This window comes from Solanum verrucosum, unplaced genomic scaffold, assembly GCF_900185275.1.
Source record: "Solanum verrucosum unplaced genomic scaffold, falcon-dt-bn FXZP01000255.1, whole genome shotgun sequence".
Lineage (NCBI taxonomy): Eukaryota > Viridiplantae > Streptophyta > Magnoliopsida > Solanales > Solanaceae > Solanum > Solanum verrucosum.
In genome coordinates, this window is record NW_026020006.1 from 2,081,493 (window position 1) to 2,097,635 (window position 16,143).

The following is a 16,143-nucleotide window of genomic DNA, read 5'->3' on the forward strand; positions in this document are numbered from 1 at the left end:
GACTTGTCATTTCCTCACATATGTTATGTTAGAATCAAAATTTATATCGATTATAAAATGTGAAATAAGAATACGGGAACTTAGCTTTCTCGATTACTCTCCATGGTAAAATAAAACATTGGCAAGAGAAAGATTTTAACAAGACAAGATCTATTGCAATTTTGCAGCACAAATACATCACTTCCATTTATTATCCACGGCTATACACTGAATTTAGTTAGAACTAATTACGACATTCATAGACATTATCTGCTTCATATTTAAACAAAAGAAGAGAAGAAATAATAGAAAAAAAAATATTTAACTTGATCGCACACCCTCAATTGCTGCTACTAAATCATCAAGTTTTGCTCCAGTGACTTCTTTAACGATCTTATTGTTCTTCAGAATCTTGAATGTCGGAACCACCTTTATGCCTAGTTCCTTCGCTAGTGGCTGCCAAAAATTATCACATTGATCAATTCTAGTGTGTATTGTTTCATTAGAAGGAAAGGTGGTTTAAAGAATACATACCCTGTTGTCCTGGTTACAGTCCAGCTTCAGAAAGACCACATCGTTATATTTCTTCGATAGCTCTTGAAACTTTGGAGCGATCACTTTACAAGGACCACACCTGCAAGGTGGATTCAAATCAGAAATCACAATGCGGAAAACCAGATCTTTTTAGTCTCCTCGTGAGTATCTGGTTGTTGACTCGGAAACCTCCTTCCTCCTAATAATATAAGGATTTTGCCAATCATCTAGCACACGTCAATCACAAATGAATCAGAGTCAGCTATATGAATCCATTCTGTTCCAGTCTATGGATTCATAATCTAGTATATTCTTCTCAGGAAAACAAATAGAACTCCGTTGCAGAATTCATCTTAGTTTCTTTTCCTCTTTATTATATAGATAGAAGTAGTGTGCGGCTCAGTTTACTCGGACCTCAAATATTCTACCGAGTATTTGCATCCTTTCACCAATATTTTTCGTCTCCACTATACTTCGAACATTGTTCAACCAAGGTAGTTCATTTCGACCTTAATTGAACCAGTAAGTCACACACTTATATGTTAATTATCATAATTAAGATTATAATTACCTTAACTATCAAATTACGCCAATCCTCCTATCTTTTATCAGGATTACACTAATATTTAGCTACTTGGAGAAAAGGATAAAACAAAATTAGCAGTGATTTTTATCATAATTAAGCACTAAATTCATCAAATCTAAAAGCAAATAGGAAGTATAGGTAATTTTACCACTGTGTATACATGTCAACTACGACAGTTTTTTCACCGGCGGCTTCAACAATCGGCCAAAAGGTATCCTTACAAACTTCCGTCACCTGTCCCACCGTCACAGTCGTAGTAGTAACAGTAGCATCTGAGCTACTACACTTCACCTTCAAGCTCAATCCTCTGTTCCTCAAAACCCTAGACGAGAAGCCATAATCTCCTGCAACGCATACCACTGACTGATTGTTTAACCTCCACGGAGAAGATGCCGACTGCGCCGGCGCCGGCGCCACTGATGACTTCAATAGTACCTGATTTACTTGAACTTGTAACGCCATTTTTGCTATTATCAATCTATACGTATAGCTCTGTATGTATAGGTAGAGAGAGTGGAGGCAGTGTGTGTGTGAGAGAGATAAAATGGCGGAGGATTTGAAGGGAGAAGAAGAGAGTTTGAGAGGTGAAATGACGAAATTGTTCATTGAGATATTCTTTTTTAAGTTTGTTGAGGATTCCATTTAGGGGTGTTTTGGTCATTTTAAGGGTATATGATCTTGTGGTAGAGATTGCATTTGATGGATGAGTCCAAAATGATGGAAGGCAACGTGGAATCATTGGTCCATATAAATTGATTTTTTTCTATTTTTTGGAAAATCTTGTGGTAAGAAAGATATAAATTAAATATTCCGATCGTTTTAATTTGTTTGTCTGATTTTGATTTGATACAAAGTTTTAAAAAGTAAATAACATTTTTTGAATGACATAACAGATAAATCTTATAAATGTGTTCTTTTATTTGGTTTCAGCTTGTATTGATGTCCTTAAACCTGTATAAAGTTGAACAAATAGATATATATGTCTTTCCATCCTATGTAGTGTCTTATGTGTATTGTATTTATGTAGGACGTGTGTGTTTACTTGTTCAATTTTATACAAGTTTAATTGTCTAGTTATGTATATTCAAAGTTGAAAAAAATAAATGTCAATTGAAATCAAATTAAATGACGTATTTATGTGTTATAACAATATAAATAGACCAAAAAAAGGTCTTACCACACTTTTGTATGTCAAAATAAAGTATAGCGAACTTTAGTATTTTTAAGAGGTGAGCTTACATATAAAAAGATAGGCAATTGAAATTCATATAATTTGATAGATTAACTCCAATTTGATTGAGATTGAAGTATTATCATTAAAGACATCAATATATTTTATTTTCACTCTTTATATATTTGTGGTGGTTTTGATTTTTCAACGAATATGATGATAAAAATTTTATAATACTTCAAAATTAATATTTTTGGCGTTAAAAATTAGTGCCAAGAACATCAACTTTTCTTGTCGATTTTCTGCTCAATCAATAGGATAACATCATCTTCATTTAGGTTACAATTCAATATCTTCAACCCTTAGTTGTATACGCACAACTTAAAGCTTATTGTTTTTTTCATTCTACTAGATTTCACTTCGCTGGCACAACTTCCTCTTTACATATAAAGGAGGTAAAGTCAAGTAAGTAAACAATAATTCAAATAATCTTGATTGTTTTCTGTGTATTGTGACAGTAAAGTGATAAAGTAATTATATTTTTCAAGTTTTTGAAAGTAGAAAGAATTTTTTGTTACGATATTAAACGATGGGAAGGAATGTATACAATGATTGAAAAAAAAATATGAACCATTTCACAAGGTTTAAAGACGAATCTAGACCATTTTGTATAGTTAAGTCTAAATTTGAACATTTTTCCTTGTAAGAAAGGTCCACATGTTGGAAAACATATGACGCTAGCCAATAAGAACAAATGTAGTCTAGTGTTATGACAACAAGAATAAAACTAATACACTAAATTATTTCACAAAGTTTAGTAGCAACTTTGAACCTTTGTAAAGCAACATGTTCTTACGAGAAACATGTTCAAATATGTTCTCAAACTTCATGAAACAATTCAAATTTGTCCTTCGTTTAAAGATAAGCTAATATACTTGTCTTTATAAGATTGTCTTTAATGTATTTTTATTCACAAATGACAAAAAAAAAAAAAAAAAATCAAATTTGAAACTCTTTAAAAGAAAAATAATAAAAATTATTCTAGATCCATGAAAATAAGTCTTAGTTATTATAAACTATAAGAAAATTGATCCATATTTACCCTAAATGTTTAATGAAGAGCTTTTTTTTTATTAAAAAAAAAAAAAAAAACCGGTCATTAAGCCCTTTATTAAAATAAAAAATCAATTCTAGGTACAACAGATCAGGCCCAAAAGTGACCTGGCCCAAAACAATTAAGTAACAATTATTTAATGAAGAGCTATTATTTCAAGGAAAAATCACCCCATATACACATTTAAGAGTCAATATTACAGGTTTTAAATCTACTTTTAAAAAATTCTTACTTATAACAGTTTAATTACGGGTTATAACATATCACTAATTATTTATAAATTAATTAAATTTTACTTTATTAAATAAGTAATTTTTTGTAATTTTATATTATTATTAAATTATTTAAATAAAGAATACCCCATAATTATCTCTTACACAATTATAGGGATTTTACATTGATTACACTTCCTTAATTAATATGAGAGTTTTTAATAAATCGTGCTTAAACCTAACCTCTTTTTATATTTTTTTTTATTTTTTTTTATTTTTCCCTATTTTATTCTGTAGGACTGCGTTGTAGCTTATGTGTAGAATTTATATTAAATTGTCCTTGGGAATGTCGATGGTCAACTGGTTACACTTTAATTGAATCATAATAGTAGTAATTATTATGTTGCCTAACAACTTGTTATTATATTGCCTAACCATTTGTTTCAATCGTCATTATGCATTATTTTATAAGTATGCAAAAGGGGAAGAAGATGAAGGGGAAAATTGTTGAAACTCCTTCTGATTTTGATTTTGATTTTGATTTTGTTACTGAAATCAAAAAGAAAAAAAGAAAAAAAAATGTAGAAGTTGGAGCATCTTCAAAATCATCAACAAGAAGAACAACAAAAAGTTATTTTTTTTTTACTTTTGGACAATTTTTTTGTGTTTAAGTATTGATGATATATAATATCATATGTTTTCTTTCAGGCAGACTGATGGCCTATTATAATTTCAAGATACTATTTTGAAAATATTAGTGTGTTTCCAAACTGTACATTATTGGATGAAATCTGTATGAAATCTGATTGATATGTGTATGACTACGCTTAAATGTTTTGATTTTGAAAATTTTATGAATTTTGATATAATAATGGTATACAAATGGTATGAATGCGTTTTAACATTGGTGTGATTGTCTATTAATTGTGTTTATGGTATAAATTATTAAATTTGTATGAAAATTGTATGATTTGTCAAACTACTGATTTTTTCTTAAAAAAATCACATTATGCTTACTTTATATTCTAAACATGTTTTTGGATGAAACATGTATGAAATCTGATTAATACGTGTATGTCTATGAGTTTAATATTTTATTGTTGGATATTGTATGAATTGTGATATAATATTGATATACAAATGGTATAAATTGTGTGATTATATGAATTTTTAAATTTTATGCATGTTGTTTGGATAATACGTGTATGAAATTTTGATTAATATGTGTATGACACTAACTGAAGTTAGTGTGGGAATGAAACACTAACTGCAATTTGTTTTAAATTTATTTATAGTAGGACACCAGTTGAAAACAAAATTAATATTCATGTAAACTTACATTAAATTAAATACTCAGGATACCATAATTACATTTTATAATTATCACTAATATTTACATTATCTTATGCATTAAGCTGGAATAAATTTTATTTTTAACAGTATACAATCTGTATGATTAATGAATAAACAATGTATAAAGAATTAACGGTATATTAAACACCAAGTTTATAATACACTTCAAATAATTATGTTTCATATCAAAACAAAACATTAATCTAAACGACAAAATAAAATAAAAATTATATATAGTCTAAACAAATCAACAATCATTAGTTTTGCATAGGATAATTTGAACATGCTTCAAGTTGTGGCCAACTTGACAACATCTACTGCTTTGGACCTTTTGAATTTCACATTAGCAACCCTCTTTCATATATTCATTTCATTTGAAAATCAACATAATTCTCTGTTTCATTAAAAAAAAAAAAACACAATTAGTCTAACATTATACAAATCAATTAGAAATATGTTAAATAATATTAACTTTTCATTTCAAAGACAATACAAATTTCATCCATAAAAATCATTATAATAACAACAAAATTATACACACTCGTCATTATTTTTCCATACAAATATCATTCAGACAGTACATTACAAAACAAATTTCATACAAAACATAATATTTCACATTTAATATTCACTTAATACACATTTCATACAACAATCATCATTCATACCAAATTTATACATTTTCATACTCATTTAATACACATTTCATACAAAACGATTATTCATTCAAACTATATACATTTCTCGTCTCAAATAATTAATTATTGTCACCCAACTTTATACAGAAATAACAAAACTAATATAAACTCAACAATTTCACATTTAATACCAATTTAAAACACTTGTAATACACTTCGTCGAGAATTCCAATTTTTTTTTACATATTTCTTAACACACTTTTCATACATAATTCATTCGACTTATACTATCAAATTCATTATCAAATAAAATAAATTTTCATAAATTCGTCAACATTATAATTAAATTATTTTTACAGAATAATTAGCACACTTTCATACAAATTTCATTTAATTTATTCTATCAAATTTATTCATAAAATCACATTACATTTATAATTTCACAAAACAATAACCGTATACAAAATAAACAAATAAACAAAAAAAACACTAAATTTTTTACATTTCACAACAGTAAACATAATATGATATCAACAGTTAACAAAACATGACTCCACCTTCAATTAATTGACAGTTTGATCATTTTTATTTCATTTCGCTATCATTCTAAAACAAACGTTAAACAATAATAAATACTAACCTGAAGGATCCAATCTTTCACCGTGTTTGATTAAAACTGATACGTAGTTGTCCATCACAACAAAATCAAGAATTTTCAAAGATGAAAAAAACTTCAATTACTCGAATGTGGGAATTTTTTTTGTTAAAAATTGAAGAGAGAAAAGTTGAATTTTTTTTGTTGCAAATTGAAGAGAGAGAAACGTTGAAAAAAGAAGAAGATAGAATCTGAATTTTTATTTGATTTTAACTGATTTGAGTGAATTAAGGAGACTAAATAGTCTTAATTAGTTTAAATCCCTTAATTCGTGCTATTTATTAATTATCTACAAAAGAATGATATGATCTGATTCTTTAATTTATCTTAACTGATTTTGAGTGAATTAAGGATAAAAAATATTGTTAATTTGTTTGAATCCCTTATTTCATGCTAATCATTAATTATCTACAATAAATTCAAATTAAATTACATGCCACACTTTCAATTTTTTACTTTATTATCTATAATTACGTATTTTTTTTTTGTAAATTTTCGTTTTTATTTTTTAAAAAACTTTTTTCGAATTAATAAAAACATTTCTTTTATTTGTGAATTTGTTATAACCTGAAATTTTTAATGTTATAGCTTGAAAGTCTATATCTACTGCTATAGCCTGAAAATAGTACTATAATATATGTCATATATGAAATTTACACTTATTTCAACCACATACTATTTTAGTAACAATTGTTTGTTTAAAAAAATAGATATATGACTAAATACATAAATATTGTCTTTAACTTAACCTCATTTTACATTTACGTCATTCAGTTTTGGGTGTGCATAAGTAGATACTTAAAATTGTATAAAGTTGAACAAGTAGATACATGAGTCCTACGTGATATAATACAAGTAGGATACCACATAAGACACAAATTTCCCTGTAGGATGCCACATAAGATGCGTGTGTCTACTTGTTCAATTTTATAAAAGCTTAAGTGTCTACTTATACACACCCAGAGTTGGAGGACATAAATATGAAATGAGATCAAGTTAAAGCACATATATATGTATTGTGTCTTTATATTCATTAACAAATATGGTTATAATTAACACTTACAATTTTGAGCTAATGAGATTTTTATTTTACACCTTAGTATAAAACAAGTTTCATAATAGGCATAATACATAAACGTGTTGATTATGCCTTCCAATTTTGGGTCTACACAAGTAACACATGTGTCCTACTTGGTGTTGTATGTATCGATTCATGTCCTACATAACATCTTATGTGGCGTCATATTATGTCATGTAGAATGTGTGTGTCTACTTGATTAAGTTTATACAATTTTAAATGCCTATTTGTGCAAATTCAATGTTTATGATCATGAATGTCAGTTGAAGTCGAGTTAAATAACATATTTATGTATGATATAACACATAAACATGTCATTTAAACTTTGGATGTGCATCAGTAAACACTTAAACTTGTATAAAGTTGAACAAATGGACATATCTATCCTACATGAGAATTCGTGTCCTGTGTGATATCTTATGTGTATTTTACCATATAAAATGTGTGTCTCTATTAATTAAAAAACGTAAATACTAATTAAAGCTAAGTTAAAAGGGTAACACGTATTTATTTATGTATTATATCTTCATAATATGAGTGGGTACTCAGGATAAGCACATAGACAGCGATACACTTGAATTTTACCCAAAACCCTTCGAGGGTTTTCGAGTTGTTCAAATAGAGCACCGAAGAAACTCAAATCTCTGATAGAGATCATAGTAAAGTGTTCTCTCTGCCCTAACCCACCCCCCCTCTCGCGAACCCCATAATCTCCGAAGAGCAGAAATCTCAACATTTCCATTCTAGGTCACCATTCAAATTAGCAAGATGCATGCTCCAGTTCTTGTTATGCGTAAGTTTTTGTTTTTGTTTTTTCCCCCTTTTTTGGGTTTTTTTGTTCGTTTTCTCCACTTTTCCGTGTATTTTCTGGATATCCTTTTGCTTGTTTTGTGTGAAAATGTGTCGAGTGGAGTAGAACGGATCTGGAGGATTCATGTAGTGTGACCGGAACTAGTTTGGGATTGAGGTTTTAAATAATTGATGGAGGGGAATTGAGAGATAAGAGTTTATGTCTAGCCGAATCTTAACTTGTTGGGGTTTGAACTAATTGATTGATTTGTTGATTGTCTCATTTTTTAAATGCTCGATCTGTTTGTGCAAGATTGAGTTTTTAGACACGGGTTGAGTAAGATGGGTTAAAAGGTGCTTGAGGATGTAGTAATTACCGGTTTTGAGCTTTTCTGTTAGGGCTCGCTTGGTAGGGTGTACAAGAACAGTGGTGAATAGAGTGTATAGCTAATGCTTGTATTAGTTATGTTAAGTTATTGCATATGCAGATTTAGTTAGGGGTAGTTTGGTAGGGTGTACAAAAACAATGTTGAATAGAGTGTATTAGTAATGCTTGTATTAGTTATGCTAAGTTATTTCATATGCCCAGCTTGGTTTGGTGTATTAAAAATAAGATGGGTTGCATGATTTCTAAAATAAATACCAAACAAAGTATAAATAATAAACAAAGCTAATGCATGTACTATTCTATCTGATGCATCCTACCAAACGACCCCGTAGTGTTTTAGTTTCTAGGACCCATTTTATTAGTTGTTTTCTTACAATGGTTGTATTGAGCAGAGGATTCTATGAAACGTGAGCAAGGTGGCAAGGTACAGCGGGCTAATATCCAAGCGGCAAAGGTACTTATTTGTTCATTTTTCCACTGTCCATTCTTATAATAATAAGTAAACACATTAATAATTTGTATTTTTTTTATATGTTTACTGATATACTTGTTTTTTACTAGCTGTTAAAATGGCATGTTTGATGTGAACTTCTATGTTTATTCGTCGGACATCTAAATGAAGGAAGATCTTGTTGATCCTTTTGAAATTGCTACATTTCTGTGCCCACTAGTTTGAGTTCCTGCTGTTTCCTGCTATGCATTTATGGATCATTCACTTGCTTATTCAACCATGCTAAATTGGACTTGACTTAACTGATTGCTTTGTTGATATTCTTCTTTCATTTATTTGTTGTGGCTTTTGTCAGTAAAACTGCATAATGTGGTTATACCGTTATACACAGGTTGCACTAAAATGCATGTTGACTGGTGTTCCTGAAAATGATTACTGAGTTGAATATGTGCTTATATTGGGTCCTATTCTCATTATGTTGTCTAAGCAAACCTGCAAGCATTGCTATTGATAATTTTCCTTAGGCAGTATCAACATTATGCAAGAATGAACGCGATCCTTATAAAACACCAAGAACGATTGAGAATTTGTAGAAATCTTAGCCGTATTTTGGATGCTCTAGAATTTTGAGGAGGCAAGTCTATTTGCTAGTTCAAGTGTCTTCAAGGCATTTCTTTGATTTGTTGCTCTCAACCTAAAACAACAAACTGCATGGAAAATTAAGTTAGAAAAAGAATACATTGGACAAGTAAGGGATTTGAATCCCTCTTATTGGGGTTCAAATCTTATCGGAGGCAAAAAACTAGGTGGCTTTTTCCCATTTGCCCAAGGGCAGAGTCACCCAATACTTGTGCGGGTGGGAAGTAGGGTAGGGAATATTCGAGGTGAGGGCAAGCTTGTCTGGATACCACTCTCATAACAAAATAAAGTGGGAACGAGGAATCATATATTTCTCTGTATTTTCTCAGAATTTATAATTGTTTGTCACAGCTCATGTTAGTACGTATGTTAGTTCTCTTATGTTTTGTTTTGTTGCCAGGCTGTTGCTGACATTATCCGCACCACTTTGGGACCACGATCCATGTTAAAAATGCTCCTTGATGCTGCTGGAGGTAAACTATTTTGTACACATGTTGAAACATGTCATGAGCGTATCCTCTTTCTTGGTAGTTTTGGTGAAAGTCATGAATGTTAATGAATAATTTCAGGAATTGTAGTAACCAATGATGGAAATGCAATTCTCCGTGAGCTAGATCTTGCTCACCCTGCAGCCAAGGTATATGCTTTCTCTCTCTCTGCTGACCTAGACATATATGTTTGTGTGTGTTCCCTTGTTTGGTTCATGGATTTTTGTTTTGGTTGTGTTAATGTTTGATTACATGCCATACTCTAATGAATATGTTTGTGGTCACATTGTTGTGTGCTTGCTTTCTTGTTTAAGCTTTCATATTGGTTATATCTTTCTGCTGCTGCAGTCAATGATTGAACTAAGCCGCACCCAAGATGAAGAGGTAGGAGATGGAACAACATCAGTAATTGTCCTTGGTATGTCTCTATTTAATTTTTTTGTCATTTAGGTGGATGGTTTTATCAGTTAAATTGTTGTTGTCATGCAACTCATTAACTCACTCACCTCTTTATCTTAGGTATCTAACTGTTAATTGTGTAATCAATTGATACATATTGTCTAGCTGTTAATTGTTTGAGGGGTGTTCAGTAATCTTAAGTTTCAGTTTGCCTAAATTCTCTAGAAGAGCAGCCACTAGATTCCATGAAATGAACAGTCAAACACTTTAATAGACCTCGGTCTGTAAGTATTTGGGATTTAATTTCAGTTTCACTATATCGAAGTCCTTCCCCAAATTTGAATTTATTTGAAAAAGCATTCTACTTGAATCAAAACTCAAACTGAGGATACAAATAAGAACATCAATGAGATATGTGTATATCAACTTTGGATTTTTGGTGTAAATTTTTGGATATAAAGGATGCTGATAGGATGATAGATTTCCTTACTTCCTTATATTTGCAGTAAAGGAACTAAGCCTTTTTTATGTAACTGCACGTCTCTATGTACCAGCATGCTTTTAGCGAAGTAATATTTTTGCTTATTTGATTTAACAAAAAAAGGAGAGCATATGTCTACTAACTTTTATTTTTGGCTTAAGAGTAGCATATCGAATAATGTAGAACAATATTTGGACATTTTAGAGATGCTTACAAGGAAATTGTAATACGCTGCTTTTGAGCTTTCTTTCATGTACTCTAGTGTACCATCTTGGTACTTTTTAATAAAACCTTCACCTTATAAAACGAACGAGCCATGAAGACTTGGACATTGTTTCATATGTATTCAAGCAATATATTTTAGCTCCACCCATGTACCTTTTTGGTCAATTTCTTGTGATGTCTATGGTCTGCATGTCTATGGTCACTTTTAAAGCAGTAGACTGGTAGAGGAATAGCGTTTGAGCTTGATTACGATGCGTGTGTGCGTGAGGGAGGGAGGAAGATGAAATAGGAGGCATGGAAGCCGAAATGGACTAGAATTGGGAGGAGGACCAAAAAAGAGGAAGTCAGGCACAGTGGAAGACAACCAAAAACCAAGCCTATGTTTGATTGATGTGGACCAAGGGAGTTGGAGAGGAGGGTTATGGGCTAGAAATCTAGCCTCAACACTTGCAAATAAAAACAAGAGGAGGGGGAGGGGGGGAGAGTTAGAGAGGAAGCACGAGAAGAGGGGCAGAGGCTCTTGTCTTGTTTTTAAAGTTAAGCTGAACCACATTTGTTTCAACGCCTCTAAAGTGAGACAAGGGGTGAATTGTTTTTAAGTTAATAAAAAATGAGTTAAATTCTGGCACAATACTATGATGAGAAGTGTATTAAAGATCTCTAAGCTGGCTGCTTACTTCTTCAATATTAATTATGTTATCAATATTTTTGAAGCTGGTGAGATGCTCCATGTTGCGGAAGCTTTTATTGACAAGAAGTATCATCCTACAGTAATATGTAGAGGTAACAGACGAGCCTTAAAATTTTATATCCTTCAGCCCAAGTTCTCTGAAATTAATATATGTACTTCTGTGACCAGCTTACGCTAAAGCTCTTGAGGATGCTGTTGCCGTGCTTGACAAAATTGCAATGACAGTTGATGTTGAAGATCGTAAGTTTCCTCTGCTTCTTACATTTCTCTGTCTTTTCATAACTCCACTGTGAGTACTTCTATATTTTAGTAGTTCCATTCCCGGAGGTATTAGATATAAATACAAAACACCTAGATTTTTTGGATGTCTTCTCTAGAAATTTTGGAATTGCTTTTGGATTACAGGTAAAATAAGCTAAAACAGAAAAAAGAATACTAGTTGAGTTTGCTATTTGTTTTTAGTGCGGAAGAGAACTTAATATTGTGTGGTTGCTGGAATTGCTGGGTCTTGATATGGGGTTGTAAGCAGAGAAACAACATTATTTTTTAAATAAATTCTTGAAATAGCTTTTTGTTATGAACATCGAATTGAGTATATGGAAGTTACACATTTAACTAATAAAAGAGCACTGTAGAATGATCTCATCTCCGGATAAGCTTTACTTTTGTATTGGATGAGCAAATTTCTGTGAACTTAAAGATCAGCCTTTTGTGCTTTTCGTTTAACTTAATCCTTCTTTCTTGGATTTTGATTTTCTTATCGCTCCCTGCTCTTTTTCATGCTTATTTTTTACAGGAATAGATTTTATGCTATTATTGTAGCTCGTATATAAGTTTTCTGAATGATTTTAACATGCATTATTATTCAAAATAATTGCTAACTGTGGCAGGTGAAACAATGTTGGGTCTGGTGAAGAGTTGCATCGGCACAAAATTTACTAGTCAATTTGGGGATTTAATTGCAGTAAGTAAAATTTATTTCTAATACCCCCACCCCTACCCTCCAAGTGGCATGAAGAAATAAATTGAAAAACTTACATCTGGAGGTATTTGGAGCGAAATGTTTACTTGTTCTACATTTGTTTCCATACATCTCTGACTATCTTTTGATGGAAGTCCAAAAAATTAAATTGTTTAATTTTGTATAGATCGCCTCTTCTTGAAGGTATGTACTATGTATAACCTACAAGTGGGAATAACAGAAAGCAATCAAAGCATAACATATATTCGTGCCTAGATATCTTTCCCATGAGTTCTATTACCCCACATCAAATGGTTTGAACATCAAGAAGGAAGAACTCTTTTTTCTCAAAAAGGGTAAATAATTAATTGTTTGAAGATCAAGAAGAAACACATGCATACAGACTAGTTAACTACTAATGTTTCTTATTATTTTCTTGTAGTCATATAGATACTTGGTTCTTGTATTTCTTTCCATAGTGTGTTATTTATAATGACTTTAGAAGTTACTTCCCACAACAAGATTGAGAGATTTTTGGGATTGAGATTCTCGGGATTTGTGTGTATATATATTTTATGGAGGGACATAAGGTGATGGGAATGGAACCTCTGATCTCTTGGTTCCAGGACCTCGACTGGTTCCAGCACCTCGACTTTGGTTTGGTAACCACTAGATCAGGTCTTCACTGGGCAACTGGTTGATTGATGTATGGATTTCAAATTGAAGAAGTCTTCCTTCAAGAAGTCCTTTACTGCAATAGGATTGAACAGGTGTATTTAGTGTACATTGTCTGACTTTATCATCTCAGGATTTAGCAATTGATGCCACAAGAATGGTTGGTGTGGAACTTGGCCAAGGGTTACGCGAGGTGGATATCAAGAAGTACATCAAGGTTGAGAAGGTGCCTGGTGGGCAGTTGGAAGACTCTGTAGTGCTTAAAGGAGTAATGATGAACAAAGATGTAGTTGCCCCTGGCAAAATGAAGAGAAAGATTGTAAATCCTCGCATCATTCTGCTTGATTGTCCTCTAGAGTACAAGAAAGGTGAGAACCAAACCAATGCAGAGATCCTTAGAGAGGAGGATTGGACTGTCCTCTTGAAAATGGAAGAAGAGTACATTGAGAACATATGCGCACAGATACTTAAATTCAAGCCGGACGTGGTTATTACTGAAAAGGGACTTAGTGATCTGGCATGCCATTATCTGTGCAAGGCTGGTGTCAGTGCAATCAGAAGGCTAAGGAAGACAGACAATAACAGAATTGCTAAGGCATGTGGGGCAGTTATTGTTAATAGACCTGATGAGTTGCAAGAATCTGATGTTGGTACTGGTGCTGGTCTGTTTGAGGTGAAAAAAATTGGGGATGAGTTCTTTACTTTTATTGTCGATTGCAAGGATCCGAAAGCATGTACTATACTTTTAAGGGGTGCGAGCAAAGATCTACTGAATGAAGTAGAAAGAAATCTACAGGTATTTCCTCAATTCCATAGGTTTAGCAGATGATAATTGATATCTATAAATCGCACTATTTTGAGCTGCTCCTTGTTCTTTTTCAGGATGCCATGTCTGTCGCTAGAAACATCATCAAGTGTCCTAAACTAGTTCCTGGTGGTGGTGCAACAGAGTTAACTGTATCTGCCATGTTAAAGCAGAAAAGTTCATCCGTTGAAGGCATAGAAAAGGTAAGTTGTGTTCGTCAAGTTATTGCTATTCTTTTGCAGATTGAAATCAAGTCCTGAATATATATATATGATCTTCTGAGACTCTTCATGGAAATTGAAAAAAAGCCAACGGATGCTAATACTCTTCATATGCAGTGGCCGTATGAAGCTGCTGCAATTGCTTTTGAAGCTATACCACGAACTTTGGCTCAGAACTGCGGTGTGAATGTGATTCGTACTATGACCGCTCTTCAAGGAAAGGTAGAAACTTTACTGTTTGAGGTGGATATGCAATCTTCCTTTATTTGTGTTCATCTAATTCTTTTCATTTATCTATAGCATGCAAATGGCGAGAATGCATGGATAGGCATTGATGGAAACACTGGTGAGATTACCGACATGAAAGAGCGGAAGGTATGATATTAAGTTCTTCTTTCCTACACTCCATGACCCCATCAGAGCTAGATAGGGGAGCACTGTTGTTACACACTTGTATGCGTAAGAGTCGGTAAAATTAGATTTTATTAGGTGAATGAAGAATGAATGTATGGTTGATTTGATATATTTTATTGGACAGTGATGGCAAATAGGAGATAGACTTGAAGAGAGACAATCCTTCACCTGTTTTCATCTTTTAATATCTTTTGAGTAAACAAAATTTTGGAATTTGTATTGATCGAACAATCTTTAAATATGTCCAGATATGGGATTCCTATGCTGTAAAAGCACAGGCCTTTAAAACTGCCATTGAAGCTGCTTGCCTACTTCTGAGAATTGATGACATTGTGAGTGGAATAAAGAAGAAGCAAGCCCCTGGAGCAGGACCATCGAAACCAAAAATAGACGAAGAAGGTGATGCAGACAATGACCAGCTAATTCCGGAATGAACATGATACTATGCTGCAGTGGAATGCTTCTGCAATTCAAACTGCATTTGATAACCACTTGGAAGTTTTCATCTATATGACTTTCAGTATAGGACAGGACTGATTGCTGAAATTTTTGTGCTTGACATGTAACTTCTGCTGTTTTTGACTGCTGGCAGTTGTTGGTTGTCAATATGTTTGCGTTGTATTTGATATAGATTCTGTTTCAGTTTTTGGTTTTAAATTAATTTTGATATTGCGAGTACGATGGCTCTGTCATGGTTGGTAAATCAATGTAAGGGTATCAGTTGGTTATCAGGCCTGTTTTTTAAAGGATCCACCAAAGTTAAGGCCATACCAAGTCTGAAATCAAATTCAGGAAAATCATGTACTCATACGAGTAAATAGACAATAAAAATGTTAAGTCATGGTGAACACAATCAGTACTGTTTCTTATAACGTATATGAAGCACTCACCATATTAAAATAAATCAGCATGAATCCAAACACAAAAACAAGGTAAGATTAAACGTTAGTCATGGAGAATACTTGCAAACAATTTCTTAAACACGTCAATAATTCATTATTAAGTGCAAAACGTCAAAATAAACCTTAATATTCGCTAAAGGTTAATTTGTGGCAACATTAACTGCCACTAATACTGATAAAAAGTCGCCGCTAAAGAAATAATGTTTCTAGGAGTCACAAACGCCGCTAAAGGTGTACTATTACAGCGGCAACAACCGTCGCTAAAAGAACACTATTTGCGGCGACAACAGCTAT

At 32.2% G+C, this 16,143-nt stretch overlaps 2 protein-coding genes across 2 annotated transcripts; one reads left to right on the forward strand and one right to left on the reverse strand.

Annotated features, from left to right (window-relative positions):
* Nucleotides 1-186: 186 nt before the first annotated feature.
* LOC125819494 (thioredoxin F1, chloroplastic-like) lies at nucleotides 187-1,640 on the reverse strand. Its single transcript, XM_049498927.1, has 3 exons — nucleotides 1,248-1,640; nucleotides 514-613; nucleotides 187-435 (listed from the first exon to the last, which is right to left on the reverse strand). The coding sequence occupies exons 1-3, from the start codon at nucleotides 1,559-1,561 to the stop codon at nucleotides 301-303; spliced, it is 549 nt and encodes a 182-aa protein (XP_049354884.1). The 5' UTR covers nucleotides 1,562-1,640; the 3' UTR covers nucleotides 187-300.
* A 6,241-nt stretch (nucleotides 1,641-7,881) lies between these two features.
* On the forward strand, nucleotides 7,882-15,625 carry LOC125819482 (T-complex protein 1 subunit gamma). Its single transcript, XM_049498914.1, has 13 exons — nucleotides 7,882-8,113; nucleotides 8,890-8,951; nucleotides 9,988-10,060; nucleotides 10,157-10,224; nucleotides 10,424-10,493; nucleotides 11,895-11,963; nucleotides 12,040-12,111; nucleotides 12,762-12,835; nucleotides 13,641-14,303; nucleotides 14,390-14,515; nucleotides 14,651-14,755; nucleotides 14,834-14,908; nucleotides 15,196-15,625. The coding sequence occupies exons 1-13, from the start codon at nucleotides 8,089-8,091 to the stop codon at nucleotides 15,379-15,381; spliced, it is 1,668 nt and encodes a 555-aa protein (XP_049354871.1). The 5' UTR covers nucleotides 7,882-8,088; the 3' UTR covers nucleotides 15,382-15,625.
* The last annotated feature ends 518 nt before the right edge of the window (nucleotides 15,626-16,143 follow it).